Below are 21,945 nucleotides of genomic sequence, written 5' to 3'. Positions count from 1 at the left end.
CACGTAGAAGACGAAGACGTCAACTTGGAAACACGAGGAGGTTCCAGATCTTCTGGTGATGAGGGCCGACGCCGGTGTGGATGAGCTGGAAACAACAACACTGATCTTTGTCCGGCCTCCTGCTGCTCTACAGGCTCCGCCCCTCGCCTGGATGTTCCTGTGTGAACGAGTCGGACCTGACAACCTGCTGCTGCTGCTTCACAAACACCAACTACACAACATGTTTCACACAGTTCATGTGTGGAAACATCTTTAAACCATCTGACTCATTCAATATTATAAAACCATCTCAAACTAAAAGCACTGCAGGTGTTTGGAGAGATGAACTTCGAGCTTCTGAGTTTCTGGAACAAGGAAACATTTGTGAACATTTTAATTCTTTAACATCATCTTCCTGTTGTTTCCCTGTATAACACAGTAACGTGTCATCAGGAGAAACCGACCACAGGAACGTCGGCGTGTCGAGTCTCAGTCCGTCAGAAGTTCTCAGTCATTACACGAGCTTCTGTTTCTTTCGAGCCTGAAACTGCTCCGTTTTGCTTTTGATTGACTTGACCAGCAGAGACAGACTCGGCTCCATCGGCTTCTTCGCCGTCGCAGCATCAGAGTCACTTTGCAGTGTCTTTCCCGTCACTTCCTGTTCAGCTGTGGCGGACGGCTCTGTCCGTGCGGCCGACTGAGCGCTGAGGTCATCGTCCCTCCGCCGCTGCTCTCGCCTGCGCTGCTTCTCGGCCACGATGCTCTGAGTGGCTCTGGTCTTCTTGAAGCTGGGGTGGGACGGATCCAGGTTGAACAGGTGCGACGTGAACATGGCCTGGAAACGAGCGTCTTCAACGTCCACCTGCAGAGAGACAGGAAGAGGCGTGTCACTGAGGACAAACTACAAACTAAGAAGCTCCTTGAGTAACACTGCAGGTTAATAAACATGAACATCATTATCCATCACATTACTAAATATATCATTTTATTATTCAATGTATTAAATCAATGACGACTTTATTCTACTGATGTAAACTTGATCTTTTTTTAATATAATTCACATGTTTTTCAGTCTTGGTGATAAAGTAAAGATGCGTAAAAAGACTGGAATCATCTGTGTCTTTGTCTCTGTGATTCGATTTGAACTCAGGATGAACAGCTTCACTCTTAGTGAGTTTTTATACTACGACTCCACAGTAGATCAAAATAAACGAGTAGTGATGAAATCCAAGTCACACCAATGTTCACGTTGACTGGAGAAGCTCTCATGAAAAGTTCCAGGACTCGTAGAACGGGAGTTTAAGAAACTTGTACATTCTTGCTTTTGATTCATTCAACAATTTATTTGGACTTTTCATTGTTTTAACATCATTTTATTTTACTTCTTAGTCTGAGCGCTGCTATAAAAAGTCAAATTTACTCTTTAAAATCGGACGCAGTCGGTGACACGTTTGACACAAAGTGAGAATCGGACTCGAGGTTTTTACCTGGAAGTCGTCGTTCTCCAGAGGCTCCTCCCCCTTCTTCAGCTGCTTCTTCCTCTTCTTCTTGCTCAAGTTCTGCTGCTCCACGATTTCATCGAAGTTAAAGTGTTTGTGTTTGACCTCGTCTGCGTCGTCCTCCATCAGCAGAGCCATCGACGCCTGCACACACACACACACACACACACACACACACACACACACACACACACACACACACACACACACACACACACACACACACACACACACACACACACACACACACACACACACACACACACACACACACACACTTGAGGAAACCAGCCTGACGTCTGAAGCAGGTTTGATGACGTCACATGAGATTAACCTCTGACCTTTTGTTTCTCCAGCTCTTCTTCCTCCTCAGCCGTTCGCTCCTCTTCCTCCAGCTTCTTCTTCTTCTTCTTCTTCTGTTTCTTCAGATCTGCAGACACAAACTCGACACCTGATATTTTGGCTCAGACGAAACTGAAAAGTCTGAAAGTCCCTGACTCTGCGCTGCTGCATCCTGATTGGCTGATGGATAAATGCATGTGTTCCTAATAAAGTGCTCAACACAGCTAGAAAACGCTGCTTTTCTCTCTTTAGTGTTTTAAAAGTTACAGGAAACTAAAGTGTTTTCTAAGAAAGAAGAAAAGGAAGTTTGACCGAGTGAGTGAATCGGATCCTTGATTGATCACCTGTCGCACCGAGCTCCTCGGTGAAGAAGGCTTCGCTGAGGTCAACGTCTGGAGGAAGTTCATCGTCACTGAGTTTGTCCTCTGCCGCCTCCTGGTGGAAGACAAACACAAACAGGATAAACCACAGATGTAGTGTTGATGAAGACGTTCAGACACTCGGAGCCGTCGCTTCCACTCACCTGTTTGTTGGGACATTTCTTCTGCTTCCTCCGCTCCTTCTTCTTCTCCAGGAACTCCTCCCACGGCGTCAGCTCGTCCTTCTCCTCCAGCTTCTTCTTCACCAGCTGCTCTGTCGTCTCCTTCAGGCCTGAAGACGCAACACACACAGATCATCAGAAATGTGTTGAGCCCTGATGTAAATTCTGAGGCCGTCTGTAACATCTGGACTGAGAGTGCTTGGGATTTAAAGACAGAAACGAATATTTCTTATATTGAGATGTTGAAGGTACCTGGCACCCAGGTGATCTCCATCTCCATGTCTTTGTCGTCCTGCAGCTTCTTCTCTTTGTGCCGGATACCTTTCAGCAGCTCTCTGTACTTAAAGATCTGATCCTCGCTCTTTTTCTTTTTCTTCCTCTCTTCTTCCTCCTGAGGTTTCTTCTTCGTCTCTTCTGTCTGTTCAGCTGTGAAAACAAACCCTTAGTGCTGCTTCCTCTCATCATAGAAGACAAACTGAGTCCTGAGGAGATCTCTCACCTTCGGCCTCGCCGCCGCTGTCTCCGCTCGCCTGCTCTCCAAACTCAACCGCTCCGTCTTCATCCTCCTCTTCTTCGCTGGAGGAGGCCAGGTAGGCGTTGAAGTCCATCTCCAGCAGCTCGTCCTTGTTGAAATTCCTGTTGAAGGCGGTCACTCGATCGTGGTCCATCTCGTCCCACGTCAGCTGCACCTGATTGATCGGTTTAGAGGAGCAGGAGTGTAACTAGTTGTTTTCTGATATTACAAAGTACAGACGTCCTTGAACGCCTCAGATGCCGAGCCATCTTACCCTCGAGGTGGACGTGGCAGACGAGCTGAACAGTTTGGGCGTGTACGCCAACAGGTTCACGTCCGTCGCCACGTCTTTGGGCTCCTCAGCAAACGTGACGTCATCGGGAATAAACCTGTCACAAAAAGGTTTGAGTAAAACTTGATGGTGGTGGTGGTGGGGGGGGGGTTAGGGTCTTGAAGTTCTCAGGTTCTCGTACCTGAGGTCGAGCACAGAGCAGCTGCTCTCGTACTCGAAGCCGTCACATTCCTCATAGAGCTTAGCGGCTGTTTCAGCCGAGTCACATTCCACCGCGGCGTAGTAATATCTGAGACGCTTGAACTGGTAGTCACGCATCTTCTCCCTGTAAACCCTGGGAGACACACGTGCACTCGTCAGTTCCACAGGAAGACTGCACATGTGTAAGTGTGCGTGTGCGTGTGCGTGTGCATGTGTGCATGTGTGCGTTACCTCTCCTCCTCTGTGTCGTTCTCTGGGTCTTCAGGCAGTGCCTTCAGCTCCATCGGTCCCTGAGTCTCCTCCACCTTCAGCCGCTCCTTCCCAAACTCTGACGGGTAAATCTGGACAACAACACCCAGCATGCACTGCTGTTTCATCTCTTGAACTCTGATATGAAGTGAATCAAAGCTCAGTTGATGATGTTTCCAGATCCACCAGAAACAAGACGCTGATATTTTACCGATGACGACGCTCAGAACCGGATTCGAGGCTCCAGCTGATCATTGATGATTAAGATTTTTATATGAGTTCAATAAACCTGAGTCTGAGCTGATCCGTGAAACCACAAGATCCTGACTTTTATAAATATCAGTCGTCTAAACTCGTCCGAGTCTTTGCATCAAGATTCATGAATCATTCTCAGAGATAAATGAATCTTATCAATTTGAAAGAAAATGATCCAGATCTGTTCAAACAGAAGTGAAATCTAAAAATATAATAATTGAAATCTTCGTAGTTTTAAGTGAGTGACAGAGAAACAAACTTCCCTCAGTTACTTCCTGTTTCAATACCTTGACAGACAGCACAGCGCCCCCCTGTGGTGTGAAGGAGTTGAACAGTGCCAGCAGGTCTCTGGCCTTCATGCGGTCCCAGTCCATGTTGCAGACAGCGAGTCGAGCGGAAACCTGACACACACACACACACACACACACATTAGTATTTGAGTGTCAGAGTTTCAAATTGAACACAAACAGACTCCAGACGTCACCTCGTCGCTTCGCCGAGCGTCTTTGCTCAACTCGCCCCAGTTGTGCTCGATCTCCTCTTCCTCTTTCCTCAGAATGGCGTCCATCTCGTCATCGCTGTCTTCGTCTGAGCTGGTCTCGATGTTGCCCTTTCCTCGGGCCAGATCCGGCCCGCTGTCACTATCCTCATCCGAATCCAGACCGGACTCCTCCTCCTCCTCCAATCCACTTCCAACCTCGCTTTCCTCCTCTGCATCATCTTCATCCTCCTCACTGCCACCTGTGACACTGTCTCCCAGGCCGACACCCTCTTCCTCTTCCTCCTGCTGCTGCGGCTGCTCGATATCTTCATCATCTGAAAAATTTAAAAATAAAACTCTTTTGTGATGCAAAAAAAATCCACGAGACTCACAAACGTTTTTATCTTCAAACCTGCAGAAATCTGTAGTTTTATTGAAGGTAACGTTTCATTTAGTCGCCTGTTGGTGGCGTCACATCCTCTTTGTGCTTGTGTCAGTGTTTGAAGAGTCAAAAGTGACTTTATCCAGTTTGAAGTCACTTTTTTAATGGTTTTTAACTCTATATGGTTTTTAACTCTATATTTGAAGCACATGACGGATTTTAGTCGTCGGACGTCTGGATCTGAAGTTTCAGAGAAACGAGCTGAGCAAACGTTAGCGGCAGCTCGACTCACAGCCAATCAGAGACGAGTCAGAGAAACAGTGAGTTTTAACAGGAGGTTGCTTTATTCACTGTTTTACTGGATTGAATCAGCTGCTTGTGTTCGAGGAGGATTCAGATAAAAACCTCCTGAAGCATCAAGACTGAAGGAAGAAGACTACAACTCCCATCATCCCTCACTGCTGCTGCACAACAACTAACTCATGATGAAGACTACAACTCCCATCATCCCTCACTGCTCCACAACAACTAACTCATGATGAAGACTACAACTCCCATCATCCCTCACTGCTGCTGCACAACAACTAACTCATGATGAAGACTACAACTCCCATCATCCTTCACTGCTGCACAACAACTAACTCATGATGAAGACTACAACTCCCATCATCCCTCACTGCTCCACAACAACTAACTCATGATGAAGACTACAACTCCCATCATCCCTCACTGCTGCTCCACAACAACTAACTCATGATGAAGACTACAACTCCCATCATCCCTCACTGCTGCTCCACCACAACTAACTCATGATGAAGACTACAACTCCCATCATCCCTCACTGCTGCTGCACAACAACTAACTCATGATGAAGACTACAACTCCCATCATCCCTCACTGCTGCTCCACAACAACTAACTCATGATGAAGACTACAACTCCCATCATCCCTCACTGCTGCTCCACCACAACTAACTCATGATGAAGACTACAACTCCCATCATCCCTCACTGCTGCTGCACAACAACTAACTCATGATGAAGACTACAACTCCCATCATCCCTCACTGCTGCTCCACCACAACTAACTCATGATGAAGACTACAACTCCCATCATCCCTCACTGCTGCTGCACAACAACTAACTCATGATGAAGACTACAACTCCCATCATCCCTCACTGCTGCTCCACCACAACTAACTCATGATGAAGACTACAACTCCCATCATCCCTCACTGCTGCTCCACAACAACTAACTCATGATGAAGACTACAACTCCCATCATCCCTCACTGCTGCTCCACCACAACTAACTCATGATGAAGACTACAACTCCCATCATCCCTCACTGCTGCTGCACAACAACTAACTCATGATGAAGACTACAACTCCCATCATCCCTCACTGCTGCTCCACCACAACTAACTCATGATGAAGACTACAACTCCCATCATCCCTCACTGCTGCTGCACAACAACTAACTCATGATGAAGACTACAACTCCCATCATCCCTCACTGCTGCTGCACAACAACTAACTCATGATGAAGACTACAACTCCCATCATCCTTCACTGCTGCTCCACAACAACTAACTCATGATGAAGACTACAACTCCCATCATCCCTCACTGCTGCTCCACAACAACTAACTCATGATGAAGACTACAACTCCCATCATCCCTCACTGCTGCTGCACAACAACTAACTCATGATGAAGACTACAACTCCCATCATCCTTCACTGCTGCTCCACAACAACTAACTCATGATGAAGACTACAACTCCCATCATCCCTCACTGCTGCTCCACCACAACTAACTCATGATGAAGACTACAACTCCCATCATCCCTCACTGCTGCTGCACAACAACTAACTCATGATGAAGACTACAACTCCCATCATCCTTCACTGCTGCTCCACAACAACTAACTCATGATGAAGACTACAACTCCCATCATCCTTCACTGCTGCTCCACAACAACTAACTCATGATGAAGACTACAACTCCCATCATCCCTCACTGCTGCACAACAACTAACTCATGATGAAGACTACAACTCCCATCATCCCTCACTGCTGCACCACAACTAACTCATGATGAAGACTACAACTCCCATCATCCCTCACTGCTCCACAACAACTAACTCATGATCAAGACTACAACTCCCATCATCCCTCACTGCTGCTGCACCACAACTAACTCATGATGAAGACTACAAATCCCATCATCCCTCACTGCTGCTGCACAACAACTAACTCATGATGAAGACTACAACTCCCATCATCCCTCACTGCTCCACAACAACTAACTCATGATGAAGACTACAACTCCCATCATCCCTCACTGCTGCTCCACCACAACTAACTCATGATGAAGACTACAACTCCCATCATCCCTCACTGCTGCTGCACAACAACTAACTCATGATGAAGACTACAACTCCCATCATCCCTCACTGCTGCACAACAACTAACTCATGATGAAGACTACAACTCCCATCATCCCTCACTGCTGCTCCACAACAACTAACTCATGATGAAGACTACAACTCCCATCATCCCTCACTGCTGCTGCACAACAACTAACTCATGATGAAGACTACAACTCCCATCATCCCTCACTGCTGCTGCACAACAACTAACTCATGATGAAGACTACAACTCCCATCATCCCTCACTGCTGCTGCACAACAACTAACTCATGATGAAGACTACAACTCCCATCATCCTTCACTGCTGCACCACAACTAACTCATGATGAAGACTACAACTCCCATCATCCCTCACTGCTGCTCCACAACAACTAACTCATGATGAAGACTACAACTCCCATCATCCCTCACTGCTGCTGCACAACAACTAACTCATGATGAAGACTACAACTCCCATCATCCTTCACTGCTGCACCACAACAACTAACTCATGATGAAGACTACAACTCCCATCATCCCTCACTGCTGCTGCACAACAACTAACTCATGATGAAGACTACAACTCCCATCATCCCTCACTGCTGCTGCACAACAACTAACTCATGATGAAGACTACAACTCCCATCATCCCTCACTGCTGCTGCACAACAACTAACTCATGATGAAGACTACAACTCCCATCATCCTTCACTGCTGCACCACAACTAACTCATGATGAAGACTACAACTCCCATCATCCCTCACTGCTGCTCCACAACAACTAACTCATGATGAAGACTACAACTCCCATCATCCTTCACTGCTGCACCACAACTAACTCATGATGAAGACTACAACTCCCATCATCCTTCACTGCACCACAACAACTAACTCATGATGAAGACTACAACTCCCATCATCCCTCACTGCTGCACCACAACAACTAACTCATGATGAAGACTACAACTCCCATCATCCTTCACTGCTGCTGCACAACAACTAACTCATGATGAAGACTACAACTCCCATCATCCCTCACTGCTGCTCCACCACAACTAACTCATGATGAAGACTACAACTCCCATCATCCCTCACTGCTGCTGCACCACAACAACTAACTCATGATGAAGACTACAACTCCCATCATCCCTCACTGCTGCTCCACCACAACTAACTCATGATGAAGACTACAACTCCCATCATCCCTCACTGCTGCTGCACAACAACTAACTCATGATGAAGACTACAACTCCCATCATCCCTCACTGCTGCTGCACAACAACTAACTCATGATGAAGACTACAACTCCCATCATCCCTCACTGCTGCTCCACAACAACTAACTCATGATGAAGACTACAACTCCCATCATCCTTCACTGCACCACAACAACTAACTCATGATGAAGACTACAACTCCCATCATCCTTCACTGCTGCTGCACAACAACTAACTCATGATGAAGACTACAACTCCCATCATCCCTCACTGCTGCACCACAACAACTAACTCATGATGAAGACTACAACTCCCATCATCCTTCACTGCTGCACCACAACAACTAACTCATGATGAAGACTACAACTCCCATCATCCCTCACTGCTCCACAACAACTAACTCATGATGAAGACTACAACTCCCATCATCCCTCACTGCTGCTGCACAACAACTAACTCATGATGAAGACTACAACTCCCATCATCCCTCACTGCTCCACAACAACTAACTCATGATGAAGACTACAACTCCCATCATCCTTCACTGCTGCACAACAACTAACTCATGATGAAGACTACAACTCCCATCATCCCTCACTGCTGCTGCACAACAACTAACTCATGATGAAGACTACAACTCCCATCATCCCTCACTGCTGCTGCACAACAACTAACTCATGATGAAGACTACAACTCCCATCATCCTTCACTGCTGCTCCACCACTAACTCATGATGAAGACTACAACTCCCATCATCCCTCACTGCTGCTGCACAACAACTAACTCATGATGAAGACTACAACTCCCATCATCCTTCACTGCTGCACAACAACTAACTCATGATGAAGACTACAACTCCCATCATCCCTCACTGCTGCTGCACAACAACTAACTCATGATGAAGACTACAACTCCCATCATCCCTCACTGCTGCTCCACAACAACTAACTCATGATGAAGACTACAACTCCCATCATCCCTCACTGCTGCTCCACCACAACTAACTCATGATGAAGACTACAACTCCCATCATCCCTCACTGCTGCTCCACCACAACTAACTCATGATGAAGACTACAACTCCCATCATCCCTCACTGCTGCTCCACCACAACTAACTCATGATGAAGACTACAACTCCCATCATCCCTCACTGCTGCTCCACCACAACTAACTCATGATGAAGACTACAACTCCCATCATCCCTCACTGCTGCTCCACAACAACTAACTCATGATGAAGACTACAACTCCCATCATCCCTCACTGCTGCTGCACAACAACTAACTCATGATGAAGACTACAACTCCCATCATCCCTCACTGCTCCACAACAACTAACTCATGATGAAGACTACAACTCCCATCATCCTTCACTGCTCCACAACAACTAACTCATGATGAAGACTACAACTCCCATCATCCCTCACTGCTGCTCCACAACAACTAACTCATGATGAAGACTACAACTCCCATCATCCTTCACTGCTGCACAACAACTAACTCATGATGAAGACTACAACTCCCATCATCCTTCACTGCACCACAACAACTAACTCATGATGAAGACTACAACTCCCATCATCCCTCACTGCTGTTCCACCACTAACTCATGATGAAGACTACAACTCCCATCATCCTTCACTGCTGCTCCACAACAACTAACTCATGATGAAGACTACAACTCCCATCATCCCTCACTGCTGCTCCACAACAACTAACTCATGATGAAGACTACAACTCCCATCATCCCTCACTGCTCCACAACAACTAACTCATGATGAAGACTACAACTCCCATCATCCCTCACTGCTGCTGCACAACAACTAACTCATGATGAAGACTACAACTCCCATCATCCTTCACTGCTGCTCCACAACAACTAACTCATGATGAAGACTACAACTCCCATCATCCCTCACTGCTGCTCCACCACAACTAACTCATGATGAAGACTACAACTCCCATCATCCCTCACTGCTGCTGCACAACAACTAACTCATGATGAAGACTACAACTCCCATCATCCTTCACTGCTGCTCCACAACAACTAACTCATGATGAAGACTACAACTCCCATCATCCTTCACTGCTGCTCCACAACAACTAACTCATGATGAAGACTACAACTCCCATCATCCCTCACTGCTGCTCAACAACAACTAACTCATGATGAAGACTACAACTCCCATCATCCCTCACTGCTGCACAACAACTAACTCATGATGAAGACTACAACTCCCATCATCCCTCACTGCTGCACCACAACTAACTCATGATGAAGACTACAACTCCCATCATCCCTCACTGCTCCACAACAACTAACTCATGATGAAGACTACAACTCCCATCATCCCTCACTGCTGCTGCACCACAACTAACTCATGATGAAGACTACAACTCCCATCATCCCTCACTGCTGCTGCACAACAACTAACTCATGATGAAGACTACAACTCCCATCATCCTTCACTGCTGCTGCACAACAACTAACTCATGATGAAGACTACAACTCCCATCATCCCTCACTGCTGCACCACAACTAACTCATGATGAAGACTACAACTCCCATCATCCCTCACTGCTCCACAACAACTAACTCATGATGAAGACTACAACTCCCATCATCCCTCACTGCTGCACAACAACTAACTCATGATGAAGACTACAACTCCCATCATCCCTCACTGCTGCTGCACAACAACTAACTCATGATGAAGACTACAACTCCCATCATCCCTCACTGCTGCACAACAACTAACTCATGATGAAGACTACAACTCCCATCATCCCTCACTGCTGCTGCACAACAACTAACTCATGATGAAGACTACAACTCCCATCATCCCTCACTGCTGCTGCACAACAACTAACTCATGATGAAGACTACAACTCCCATGATCCCTCACTGCACCACAACAACTAACTCATGATGAAGACTACAACTCCCATCATCCCTCACTGCTGCTGCACCACAACTAACTCATGATGAAGACTACAACTCCCATCATCCTTCACTGCTGCTCCACAACAACTAACTCATGATGAAGACTACAACTCCCATCATCCCTCACTGCTGCTCCACAACAACTAACTCATGATGAAGACTACAACTCCCATCATCCCTCACTGCTGCTCCACAACAACTAACTCATGATGAAGACTACAACTCCCATCATCCCTCACTGCTCCACAACAACTAACTCATGATGAAGACTACAACTCCCATCATCCCTCACTGCTGCTGCACCACAACTAACTCATGATGAAGACTACAACTCCCATCATCCCTCACTGCTGCTCCACCACTAACTCATGATGAAGACTACAACTCCCATCATCCCTCACTGCTGCTCCACAACAACTAACTCATGATGAAGACTACAACTCCCATCATCCCTCACTGCTGCTCCACAACAACTAACTCATGATGAAGACTACAACTCCCATCATCCCTCACTGCTGCACCACAACTAACTCATGATGAAGACTACAACTCCCATCATCCCTCACTGCTGCTGCACCACAACTAACTCATGATGAAGACTACAACTCCCATCATCCCTCACTGCTGCTCCACAACAACTAACTCATGATGAAGACTACAACTCCCATCATCCCTCACTGCTGCTGCACAACAACTAACTCATGATGAAGACTACAACTCCCATCATCCCTCACTGCTGCACCACAACTAACTCATGATGAAGACTACAACTCCCATCATCCCTCACTGCTGCTCCACAACAACTAACTCATGATGAAGACTACAACTCCCATCATCCCTCACTGCTGCACCACAACTAACTCATGATGAAGACTACAACTCCCATCATCCCTCACTGCTGCTGCACCACAACTAACTCATGATGAAGACTACAACTCCCATCATCCCTCACTGCTGCTCCACAACAACTAACTCATGATGAAGACTACAACTCCCATCATCCCTCACTGCTGCTCCACAACAACTAACTCATGATGAAGACTACAACTCCCATCATCCCTCACTGCTGCTGCACAACAACTAACTCATGATGAAGACTACAACTCCCATCATCCCTCACTGCTCCACAACAACTAACTCATGATGAAGACTACAACTCCCATCATCCTTCACTGCTGCTCCACAACAACTAACTCATGATGAAGACTACAACTCCCATCATCCCTCACTGCTGCTCAACAACAACTAACTCATGATGAAGACTACAACTCCCATCATCCCTCACTGCTGCACAACAACTAACTCATGATGAAGACTACAACTCCCATCATCCCTCACTGCTGCACCACAACTAACTCATGATGAAGACTACAACTCCCATCATCCCTCACTGCTCCACAACAACTAACTCATGATGAAGACTACAACTCCCATCATCCCTCACTGCTGCTGCACCACAACTAACTCATGATGAAGACTACAACTCCCATCATCCCTCACTGCTGCTGCACAACAACTAACTCATGATGAAGACTACAACTCCCATCATCCTTCACTGCTGCTGCACAACAACTAACTCATGATGAAGACTACAACTCCCATCATCCCTCACTGCTGCACCACAACTAACTCATGATGAAGACTACAACTCCCATCATCCCTCACTGCTCCACAACAACTAACTCATGATGAAGACTACAACTCCCATCATCCCTCACTGCTGCACAACAACTAACTCATGATGAAGACTACAACTCCCATCATCCCTCACTGCTGCTGCACAACAACTAACTCATGATGAAGACTACAACTCCCATCATCCCTCACTGCTGCTGCACAACAACTAACTCATGATGAAGACTACAACTCCCATGATCCCTCACTGCACCACAACAACTAACTCATGATGAAGACTACAACTCCCATCATCCCTCACTGCTGCTGCACCACAACTAACTCATGATGAAGACTACAACTCCCATCATCCTTCACTGCTGCTCCACAACAACTAACTCATGATGAAGACTACAACTCCCATCATCCCTCACTGCTGCTCCACAACAACTAACTCATGATGAAGACTACAACTCCCATCATCCCTCACTGCTGCTCCACAACAACTAACTCATGATGAAGACTACAACTCCCATCATCCCTCACTGCTCCACAACAACTAACTCATGATGAAGACTACAACTCCCATCATCCCTCACTGCTGCTGCACCACAACTAACTCATGATGAAGACTACAACTCCCATCATCCCTCACTGCTGCTCCACCACTAACTCATGATGAAGACTACAACTCCCATCATCCCTCACTGCTGCTCCACAACAACTAACTCATGATGAAGACTACAACTCCCATCATCCCTCACTGCTGCACCACAACTAACTCATGATGAAGACTACAACTCCCATCATCCCTCACTGCTGCTGCACCACAACTAACTCATGATGAAGACTACAACTCCCATCATCCCTCACTGCTGCTCCACAACAACTAACTCATGATGAAGACTACAACTCCCATCATCCCTCACTGCTGCTCCACAACAACTAACTCATGATGAAGACTACAACTCCCATCATCCCTCACTGCTGCTGCACAACAACTAACTCATGATGAAGACTACAACTCCCATCATCCCTCACTGCTGCTGCACAACAACTAACTCATGATGAAGACTACAACTCCCATCATCCCTCACTGCTGCACCACAACTAACTCATGATGAAGACTACAACTCCCATCATCCCTCACTGCTGCTCCACAACAACTAACTCATGATGAAGACTACAACTCCCATCATCCCTCACTGCTGCACCACAACTAACTCATGATGAAGACTACAACTCCCATCATCCCTCACTGCTGCTGCACCACGACTAACTCATGATGAAGACTACAACTCCCATCATCCCTCACTGCTGCTCCACAACAACTAACTCATGATGAAGACTACAACTCCCATCATCCCTCACTGCTGCTCCACAACAACTAACTCATGATGAAGACTACAACTCCCATCATCCCTCACTGCTGCTCCACAACAACTAACTCATGATGAAGACTACAACTCCCATCATCCCTCACTGCTGCTGCACCACAACTAACTCATGATGAAGACTACAACTCCCATCATCCCTCACTGCTGCTCCACAACAACTAACTCATGATGAAGACTACAACTCCCATCATCCCTCACTGCTGCTCCACAACAACTAACTCATGATGAAGACTACAACTCCCATCATCCCTCACTGCTGCTGCACCACAACTAACTCATGATGAAGACTACAACTCCCATCATCCCTCACTGCTGCTCCACAACAACTAACTCATGATGAAGACTACAACTCCCATCATCCCTCACTGCTGCTCCACAACAACTAACTCATGATGAAGACTACAACTCCCATCATCCCTCACTGCTACTCCACAACAACTAACTCATGATGAAGACTACAACTCCCATCATCCCTCACTGCTGCTGCACAACAACTAACTCATGATGAAGACTACAACTCCCATCATCCCTCACTGCTGCTGCACAACAACTAACTCATGATGAAGACTACAACTCCCATCATCCCTCACTGCTGCACCACAACTAACTCATGATGAAGACTACAACTCCCATCATCCCTCACTGCTGCTCCACAACAACTAACTCATGATGAAGACTACAACTCCCATCATCCCTCACTGCTGCACCACAACTAACTCATGATGAAGACTACAACTCCCATCATCCCTCACTGCTGCTGCACCACGACTAACTCATGATGAAGACTACAACTCCCATCATCCCTCACTGCTGCTCCACAACAACTAACTCATGATGAAGACTACAACTCCCATCATCCCTCACTGCTGCTCCACAACAACTAACTCATGATGAAGACTACAACTCCCATCATCCCTCACTGCTGCTGCACCACAACTAACTCATGATGAAGACTACAACTCCCATCATCCCTCACTGCTGCTCCACAACAACTAACTCATGATGAAGACTACAACTCCCATCATCCCTCACTGCTGCTCCACAACAACTAACTCATGATGAAGACTACAACTCCCATCATCCCTCACTGCTGCTCCACAACAACTAACTCATGATGAAGACTACAACTCCCATCATCCCTCACTGCTGCTGCACAACAACTAACTCATGATGAAGACTACAACTCCCATCATCCCTCACTGCTGCTGCACAACAACTAACTCATGATGAAGACTACAACTCCCATCATCCCTCACTGCTGCTCCACCACAACTAACTCATGATGAAGACTACAACTCCCATCATCCCTCACTGCTGCTCCACAACAACTAACTCATGATGAAGACTACAACTCCCATCATCCCTCACTGCTGCACCACAACTAACTCATGATGAAGACTACAACTCCCATCATCCCTCACTGCTGCTGCACCACGACTAACTCATGATGAAGACTACAACTCCCATCATCCCTCACTGCTGCTCCACAACAACTAACTCATGATGAAGACTACAACTCCCATCATCCCTCACTGCTGCTCCACAACAACTAACTCATGATGAAGACTACAACTCCCATCATCCCTCACTGCTGCTCCACAACAACTAACTCATGATGAAGACTACAACTCCCATCATCCCTCACTGCTGCTGCACCACAACTAACTCATGATGAAGACTACAACTCCCATCATCCCTCACTGCTGCTCCACAACAACTAACTCATGATGAAGACTACAACTCCCATCATCCCTCACTGCTGCTCCACAACAACTAACTCATGATGAAGACTACAACTCCCATCATCCCTCACTGCTGCTCCACAACAACTAACTCATGATGAAGACTACAACTCCCATCATCCCTCACTGCTGCTCCACAACAACTAACTCATGATGAAGACTACAACTCCCATCATCCCTCACTGCTGCACTCATAAGGCTGACTGAGTCCTGATCCTTTGATCCTCTGCGGCTGAAGAGGTGGAGTAAAGAAACTCATTTTTCTACGTCTCATTTCTTCAGAGATCGAACTCACAGATTTTGCTTTTTTCATTAAAGATGAAACTTTGTGTTTTCACACAAAGAACAAAGAAGTTGAACTTTCAGCTGAAAATGAAAGAACATTATAAAGTGAATATGTGTAAACACACAGATGAAATTCACCTTTGTCTTCAGACTCCTCCTCGTCTTCTTCTTCTTCTCTGCTCTGCACTGCTTCTCTATCACCTTTCACCAGCTTCACCTTCTTCTCTCTCTCCGTCAGCTTCTCTCTCTCCGTCGGCTTCTCTCTCTCCGTCAGCTTCTCTCTCTCCGTCAGCTTCTCTCTCTCCGTCAGCTTCTCTCTCTCCGTCAGCTTCTCTCTCTCCGTCGGCTTCTCTCTCTCCGTCAGCTTCTCTCTCTCCGTCAGCTTCTTCCTCTCCTTCAGCTTCTTCCTCTCCGTCAGCTTCTCGCTCTCCACGTCCTCTTCGTCCTCGGAGTCCAGTTTGTAGAAGCGTCTCAGGTCCTCGGAGGAGGTGTGGTTGATGGGGCGGCCTCGTTTGTCCACCGTGGACTTCACCTGGAAGCGCTTGTCGTGGAACATGGACTGGAAACGCTTGTCGATCTTGACCTTGCGTTCCCTCTCGGGCATTTCCCAGAAGCGCGGGTCCCTCTGCACCCGAGCGAAGCGCTCATCGCCGCCCTGCTTCTTCTTGGACGACATTCTGGAGAAAATCCTGAAACACAAAAACACGTTCAGAGAGTGACTCTCGAGGCAAATAGAGACATTTAAATAATTTACGATGTATATACACAATAATCCATCTTTTTGGTTTCCAGCAGTGTCTTTTCATCTTCTCGGTGTGAAAGCCCTCGAGTCTCCCATCTTTACTCTCGACGTCTACAGAATGCTACAATAACACGAACACGTCAACAACACGGGACGTATTCATGTGTTTAGAGTGAAATAATCATCAGTTAGAAGCAGGAACTCAACTTTAATTAAAGCTTCTATTTAAAGCTGATTGTAAAATGTGATGACGTCAGAAACCACAATCATCGATCCACGTGAACATTTAATTTCCAGTTTGTTTTCTCCACACGACATTCAGTCACAGCGCCGCCTACAGGACACAGTAGGTGACATGTTGTACAGGCTCGTTTCGGTTTTTAATTTGATTTAGTTTTTAAATGATTTTCTCACGAATTAATAAACTAAGGATTCAGGATTAAATGATAAATAAACGCGTTAAAACAGAAACAGAGTAAAGATGGACAGATGACGTCAATCTGCAGCAACGCGACGATCAAGAGAAAAAACGAAACGTTTCCTCACGAGCGCAGGGACAACAGCTGATGACGTCACACTCACCTGCAGAACCGAGCGAAAACTGCGAAAAACTACGAAAACGATCACAAATAAAACGTAACTCGTTTGTTTCCTCAAACACGTGTTTTCCCAGCATGCATCGCTCCAGTGACCTCTCGGAGCCCCGCCTATTCCCCGCTACGGAAAGCGAAGTGGGACAAACAGAGTAAAAGTCGTTTACAAAGGCCATTCAAGATAGCTTCATTCATTTCTTACAGGTTTTAAATGAATTTCACTTTTTTATCTTTTAAATGTCATTAACTCTTCTTTTGATGAATAGAAGAACTCTTTGATCTTTCCACACGCCAGGATGTACAATGTTAAATGGTTCATAATCGAATAATGGTTTTATTCATTAAACATCTGAAACTGTTAAAAAATGTCAATAACAAGAACTTTACTACAACTTTACTGTAGTTTAATGTTATATGTTTATGTTGTCATTAGTTTTCTTTGAACGTATTTAAAAATCAACTGATCTTTGCAGCTTTTCATTTATTATATTTATTATAAATTAAGATACGTCTTTGACAAACTGGGAGTATGACAATTTACCAATTTACAGGTCAGAGCTGAAACATGACAAACTGGTGACTATAGTGATAAACACTAAAGTCAATTGTGGAAACATTAATCCAGATTTCTGTTAAATCTAGGTTTCCTGTTTTTCTTTCATGTTTGTGTGATAGTGAATCAATAATATTATTAAAAAGACTTTATTAATCCACAAGGAAATTATTCTGCCATCTTGCTCCAAGATTACAGCAACAGTACAATATAAAATAGAATAGAATAAAGAATTACATTAAAAAATATAAGAAAAAACTAAGATCAAACGTGTATCATAAATGAAATAAAAATATAATGTGTATTGAGTAATGCAGAACCAGTCCAGACATGAGAATAAAATAATTATAAAAAAAGATATATTATTTTATATCATATCATATCATATTATATTATATTATAAATATCTAAGTTGGATCAAATAAAAGTAAGTAATTTGAAGACATCACAGACAAAATGAGGCTTCAGTAAATTCTAGTTTCAAAACCGATCAATTAATCAATTAATCAAGAAAACAACAAGCTCCATGTTTTCTAATGAGCGGATCAGATCCAGCTCCATGTTTTCTAATGAGCGGATCAGATCCAGCTCCATGTTTTCTAGAGAGCGGATCAGATCCAGCTCCATGTTTTCTAATGAGCGGATCAGATCCAGCTCCATGTTTTCTAGAGAGCGGATCAGATCCAGCTCCATGTTTTCTAATGAGCGGATCAGATCCAGCTCCATGTTTTCTAGAGAGCGGATCAGATCCAGCTCCATGTTTTCTAGAGAGCGGATCAGATCCAGCTCCATGTTTTCTAATGAGCGGATCAGATCCAGCTCCATGTTTTCTAATGAGCGGATCAGATCCAGCTCCATGTTTTCTAGAGAGCGGATCAGATCCAGCTCCATGTTTTCTAAAGAGCGGATCAGATCCAGCTCCATGTTTTCTAATGAGCGGATCAGATCCAGCTCCATGTTTTCTAAAGAGCGGATCAGATCCAGCTCCATGTTTTCTAGAGAGCGGATCAGATCCAGCTCCATGTTTTCTAATGAGCGGATCAGATCCAGCTCCATGTTTTCTAGAGAGCGGATCAGATCCAGCTCCATGTTTTCTAATGAGGGGATCAGATCCAGCTCCATGTTTTCTAGAGAGGGGATCAGATCCAGCTCCATGTTTTCTAATGAGGGGATCAGATCCAGCTCCATGTTTTCTAGAGAGGGGATCAGATCCAGCTCCATGTTTTCTAGAGAGCGGATCAGATCCAGCTCCATGTTTTCTAATGAGGGGATCAGATCCAGCTCCATGTTTTCTAGAGAGGGGATCAGATCCAGCTCCATGTTTTCTAATGAGCGGATCAGATCCAGCTCCATGTTTTCTAATGAGCGGATCAGATCCAGCTCCATGTTTTCTAGAGAGCGGATCAGATCCAGCTCCATGTTTTCTAATGAGCGGATCAGATCCAGCTCCATGTTTTCTAATGAGGGGATCAGATCCAGCTCCATGTTTTCTAATGAGGGGATCAGATCCAGCTCCATGTTTTCTAATGAGCGGATCAGATCCAGCTCCATGTTTTCTAGAGAGCGGATCAGATCCAGCTCCATGTTTTCTAGAGAGCGGATCAGATCCAGCTCCATGTTTTCTAATGAGCGGATCAGATCCAGCTCCATGTTTTCTAATGAGCGGATCAGATCCAGCTCCATGTTTTCTAGAGAGCGGATCAGATCCAGCTCCATGTTTTCTAGAGAGCGGATCAGATCCAGCTCCATGTTTTCTAAAGAGCGGATCAGATCCAGCTCCATGTTTTCTAGAGAGCGGATCAGATCCAGCTCCATGTTTTCTAATGAGCGGATCAGATCCAGCTCCATGTTTTCTAATGAGCGGATCAGATCCAGCTCCATGTTTTCTAATGAGCGGATCAGATCCAGCTCCATGTTTTCTAATGAGCGGATCAGATCCAGCTCCATGTTTTCTAGAGAGCGGATCAGATCCAGCTCCATGTTTTCTAGAGAGCGGATCAGATCCAGCTCCATGTTTTCTAGAGAGCGGATCAGATCCAGCTCCATGTTTTCCAAAGAGCCGGTGCAGAGGTCACAAGATGGCGGACAGACTCACGGAGGAGAAACAACCATGATCTCCCGGCGGCTCCTCCGGCTGCTCACAGCCGCCTCTCCCGCTCCCTCCCCGGGCAGCGGCAGCAGACTGATGTCGGCGTCCGGCCGAGGCTCCATGAACGTGTTCGACCGAGAGATGAAGAGGAGGCAGAGGAGGTGGGCGGGGTCTCTGCAGGACACTCACCTGTTCGATTACCTGAGGGACGAGGTAAGAAGCTGCAGTTACACCCAGACACACTGTAGGGGGCGCTGCTCAGACAAGGTTTGTGGGTTAAGACCTTAACAAATATCTGCAGAAATGACACTTTTAATAAATGTGGGACTGAAATGTCCGAGACGTGTTCTTCTTCACCACAACTGACTTCTGTTGGTCGAGGGAAGGTGAGCTGACGTTTCACGTGCACAGAGTTTGAGCACAAGCTGAGTGTAAGTGAAGGTTGAGCTTCTTCTTCTGCTCTGGTTGCTGCAGGTCGGAGGTCGAGTGGCCGATCGAGTCTACGACATCGCCAGGTGGGTTCATGACACGTTCAGGTTTTATACAGACACTAGCAATCCGGATTTTCTCTGGAGAGATGTCCGAGTGAGACGCTCCACACACACACACTCACACTGACACACACACTGACACACACTCACACTCACACTGACACACACACACTGACACACACTCACACTGACACACACTGACACACACACACTGACACACACTCACTGACACACACTCACACTCACACTGACACACACACACACACACACTGACACACACTCACTGACACACACACACTGACACACACACACACTGACACACACACACAGTGACACACACACACTGACTGACACACACTCACAGTGACATCGGTCACATGTGTAAACCGGATGCAAACAACATGTTTGGTCTTCACAGATGTGGTGTTTTGCACACAGAGCGGCGAAGTGGCGTGCGAGGACAAGTGGTCACAATAAAGTGTCTTGTAGGTCACGATAACTCCGCCCCCAGCCTCAGACGTAGTGGTTCTTACTTCTTCTTGACCGGTAACAAGTTGGAACCAGTTTTTCTGAGAGTCAGTTCTTTGGCTCCAGTTCTGGCTCCGGATCAGGCACCCGCTCTGAACCGGTCCTGGAGCTGTCTCAGTGGAAAAGGTCCAAACTCAGTTTAACATTCTGCTCTTGTTTGTCACATGTCAATAAAACACAGTTTTAATAAAGTTTGATTGAAGTCTTCCTGTCTTCTCAGGACATTTCCTCTGGCGTTGGACATCGGTGGTGGGAAAAGTCACATTGCAGAGCATTTAAGCAAGGTGTGTGTGTGTGTGTGTGTGTGTGTGTGTGTGTGTGTGTGTGTGTGTGTGTGGGTGTGTGTGTGGGGGGGGTGTGTGTATGATTGATCTCTAAACAGCGCCCCCTATCTGTGTTTGTCTGCTGTTGTTTCAGGACGTTGTGGAGCGTCTGTTCCTGACCGACGTCTCTGAGAAAACTCTGGTGAGTGAGACATCAAACATCATAAATCTAGAATAAATCCTTCCTGATATCAATCTAATACTCTGCTTCTGATCTGCAGAGGAGACGGACTGAGATCCCGACTCACTGCGTCCTGGCTGACGAGGAGTTTCTGCCGTTTCAAGA

The 21,945-nt window shown here is 46.0% G+C and overlaps 2 protein-coding genes across 3 annotated transcripts in view; one reads left to right on the top strand and one right to left on the bottom strand.

Moving 5' to 3' along the window:
• Positions 1-370: 370 nt before the first annotated feature.
• esf1 (ESF1, nucleolar pre-rRNA processing protein, homolog (S. cerevisiae)) lies at positions 371-17,798 on the bottom strand. Of its 2 annotated transcripts, none has more exons than XM_034589034.1 (14): positions 17,665-17,798; positions 16,479-17,029; positions 4,357-4,688; positions 4,160-4,273; positions 3,600-3,709; positions 3,349-3,501; positions 3,150-3,264; positions 2,861-3,050; positions 2,614-2,787; positions 2,344-2,471; positions 2,165-2,255; positions 1,820-1,908; positions 1,467-1,622; positions 371-841 (listed from the first exon to the last, which is right to left on the bottom strand). In XM_034589034.1, the coding sequence occupies exons 2-14, from the start codon at positions 17,014-17,016 to the stop codon at positions 494-496; spliced, it is 2,538 nt and encodes an 845-aa protein (XP_034444925.1). In that variant the 5' UTR covers positions 17,017-17,029; positions 17,665-17,798; the 3' UTR covers positions 371-493. The 2 variants fall into 2 exon arrangements, with proteins under 2 accessions (XP_034444925.1, XP_034444917.1); XM_034589026.1 differs by having other exon boundaries at positions 2,614-2,792; positions 2,890-3,050; positions 16,479-17,026; positions 17,664-17,793.
• A 2,476-nt stretch (positions 17,799-20,274) lies between these two features.
• ndufaf5 (NADH:ubiquinone oxidoreductase complex assembly factor 5) overlaps positions 20,275-21,945 on the top strand; it is an 8,156-nt gene continuing 6,485 nt past the window's right edge. Inside the window, exons 1-5 of the mRNA XM_034601054.1 lie at positions 20,275-20,530; positions 20,792-20,832; positions 21,557-21,620; positions 21,754-21,801; positions 21,881-21,941. Coding sequence (XP_034456945.1) covers positions 20,339-20,530; positions 20,792-20,832; positions 21,557-21,620; positions 21,754-21,801; positions 21,881-21,941 — 406 coding nt within the window. The 5' untranslated portion in view covers positions 20,275-20,338. The remainder of the gene's footprint in view (positions 20,531-20,791; positions 20,833-21,556; positions 21,621-21,753; positions 21,802-21,880; positions 21,942-21,945) is intronic.

This window comes from Hippoglossus hippoglossus, chromosome 1, assembly GCF_009819705.1.
Source record: "Hippoglossus hippoglossus isolate fHipHip1 chromosome 1, fHipHip1.pri, whole genome shotgun sequence".
In the NCBI taxonomy this organism is placed as follows: Eukaryota; Metazoa; Chordata; class Actinopteri; order Pleuronectiformes; family Pleuronectidae; genus Hippoglossus; species Hippoglossus hippoglossus.
Note: the sequence above shows the minus strand (reverse complement) of the source record. Positions and strands in the feature narration are given on the sequence as shown.

Coding starts and splice junctions, on each gene's coding strand:
- esf1 (XM_034589026.1), bottom strand. CDS start 17,758: ATGCTGGGAAAACACGTGTTTGAGGAAACAAACGAGTTACGTTTTATT. Junction 17,027..17,663: donor TTTTCGCTCGGTTCTGCAGG/TGAGTGTGACGT, acceptor GTGTTTCAGGAT/TTTCTCCAGAATGTCGTCCA. Junction 4,689..16,478: donor GGAGGAGTCTGAAGACAAAG/GTGAATTTCATC, acceptor TAAATTTTTCAG/ATGATGAAGATATCGAGCAG.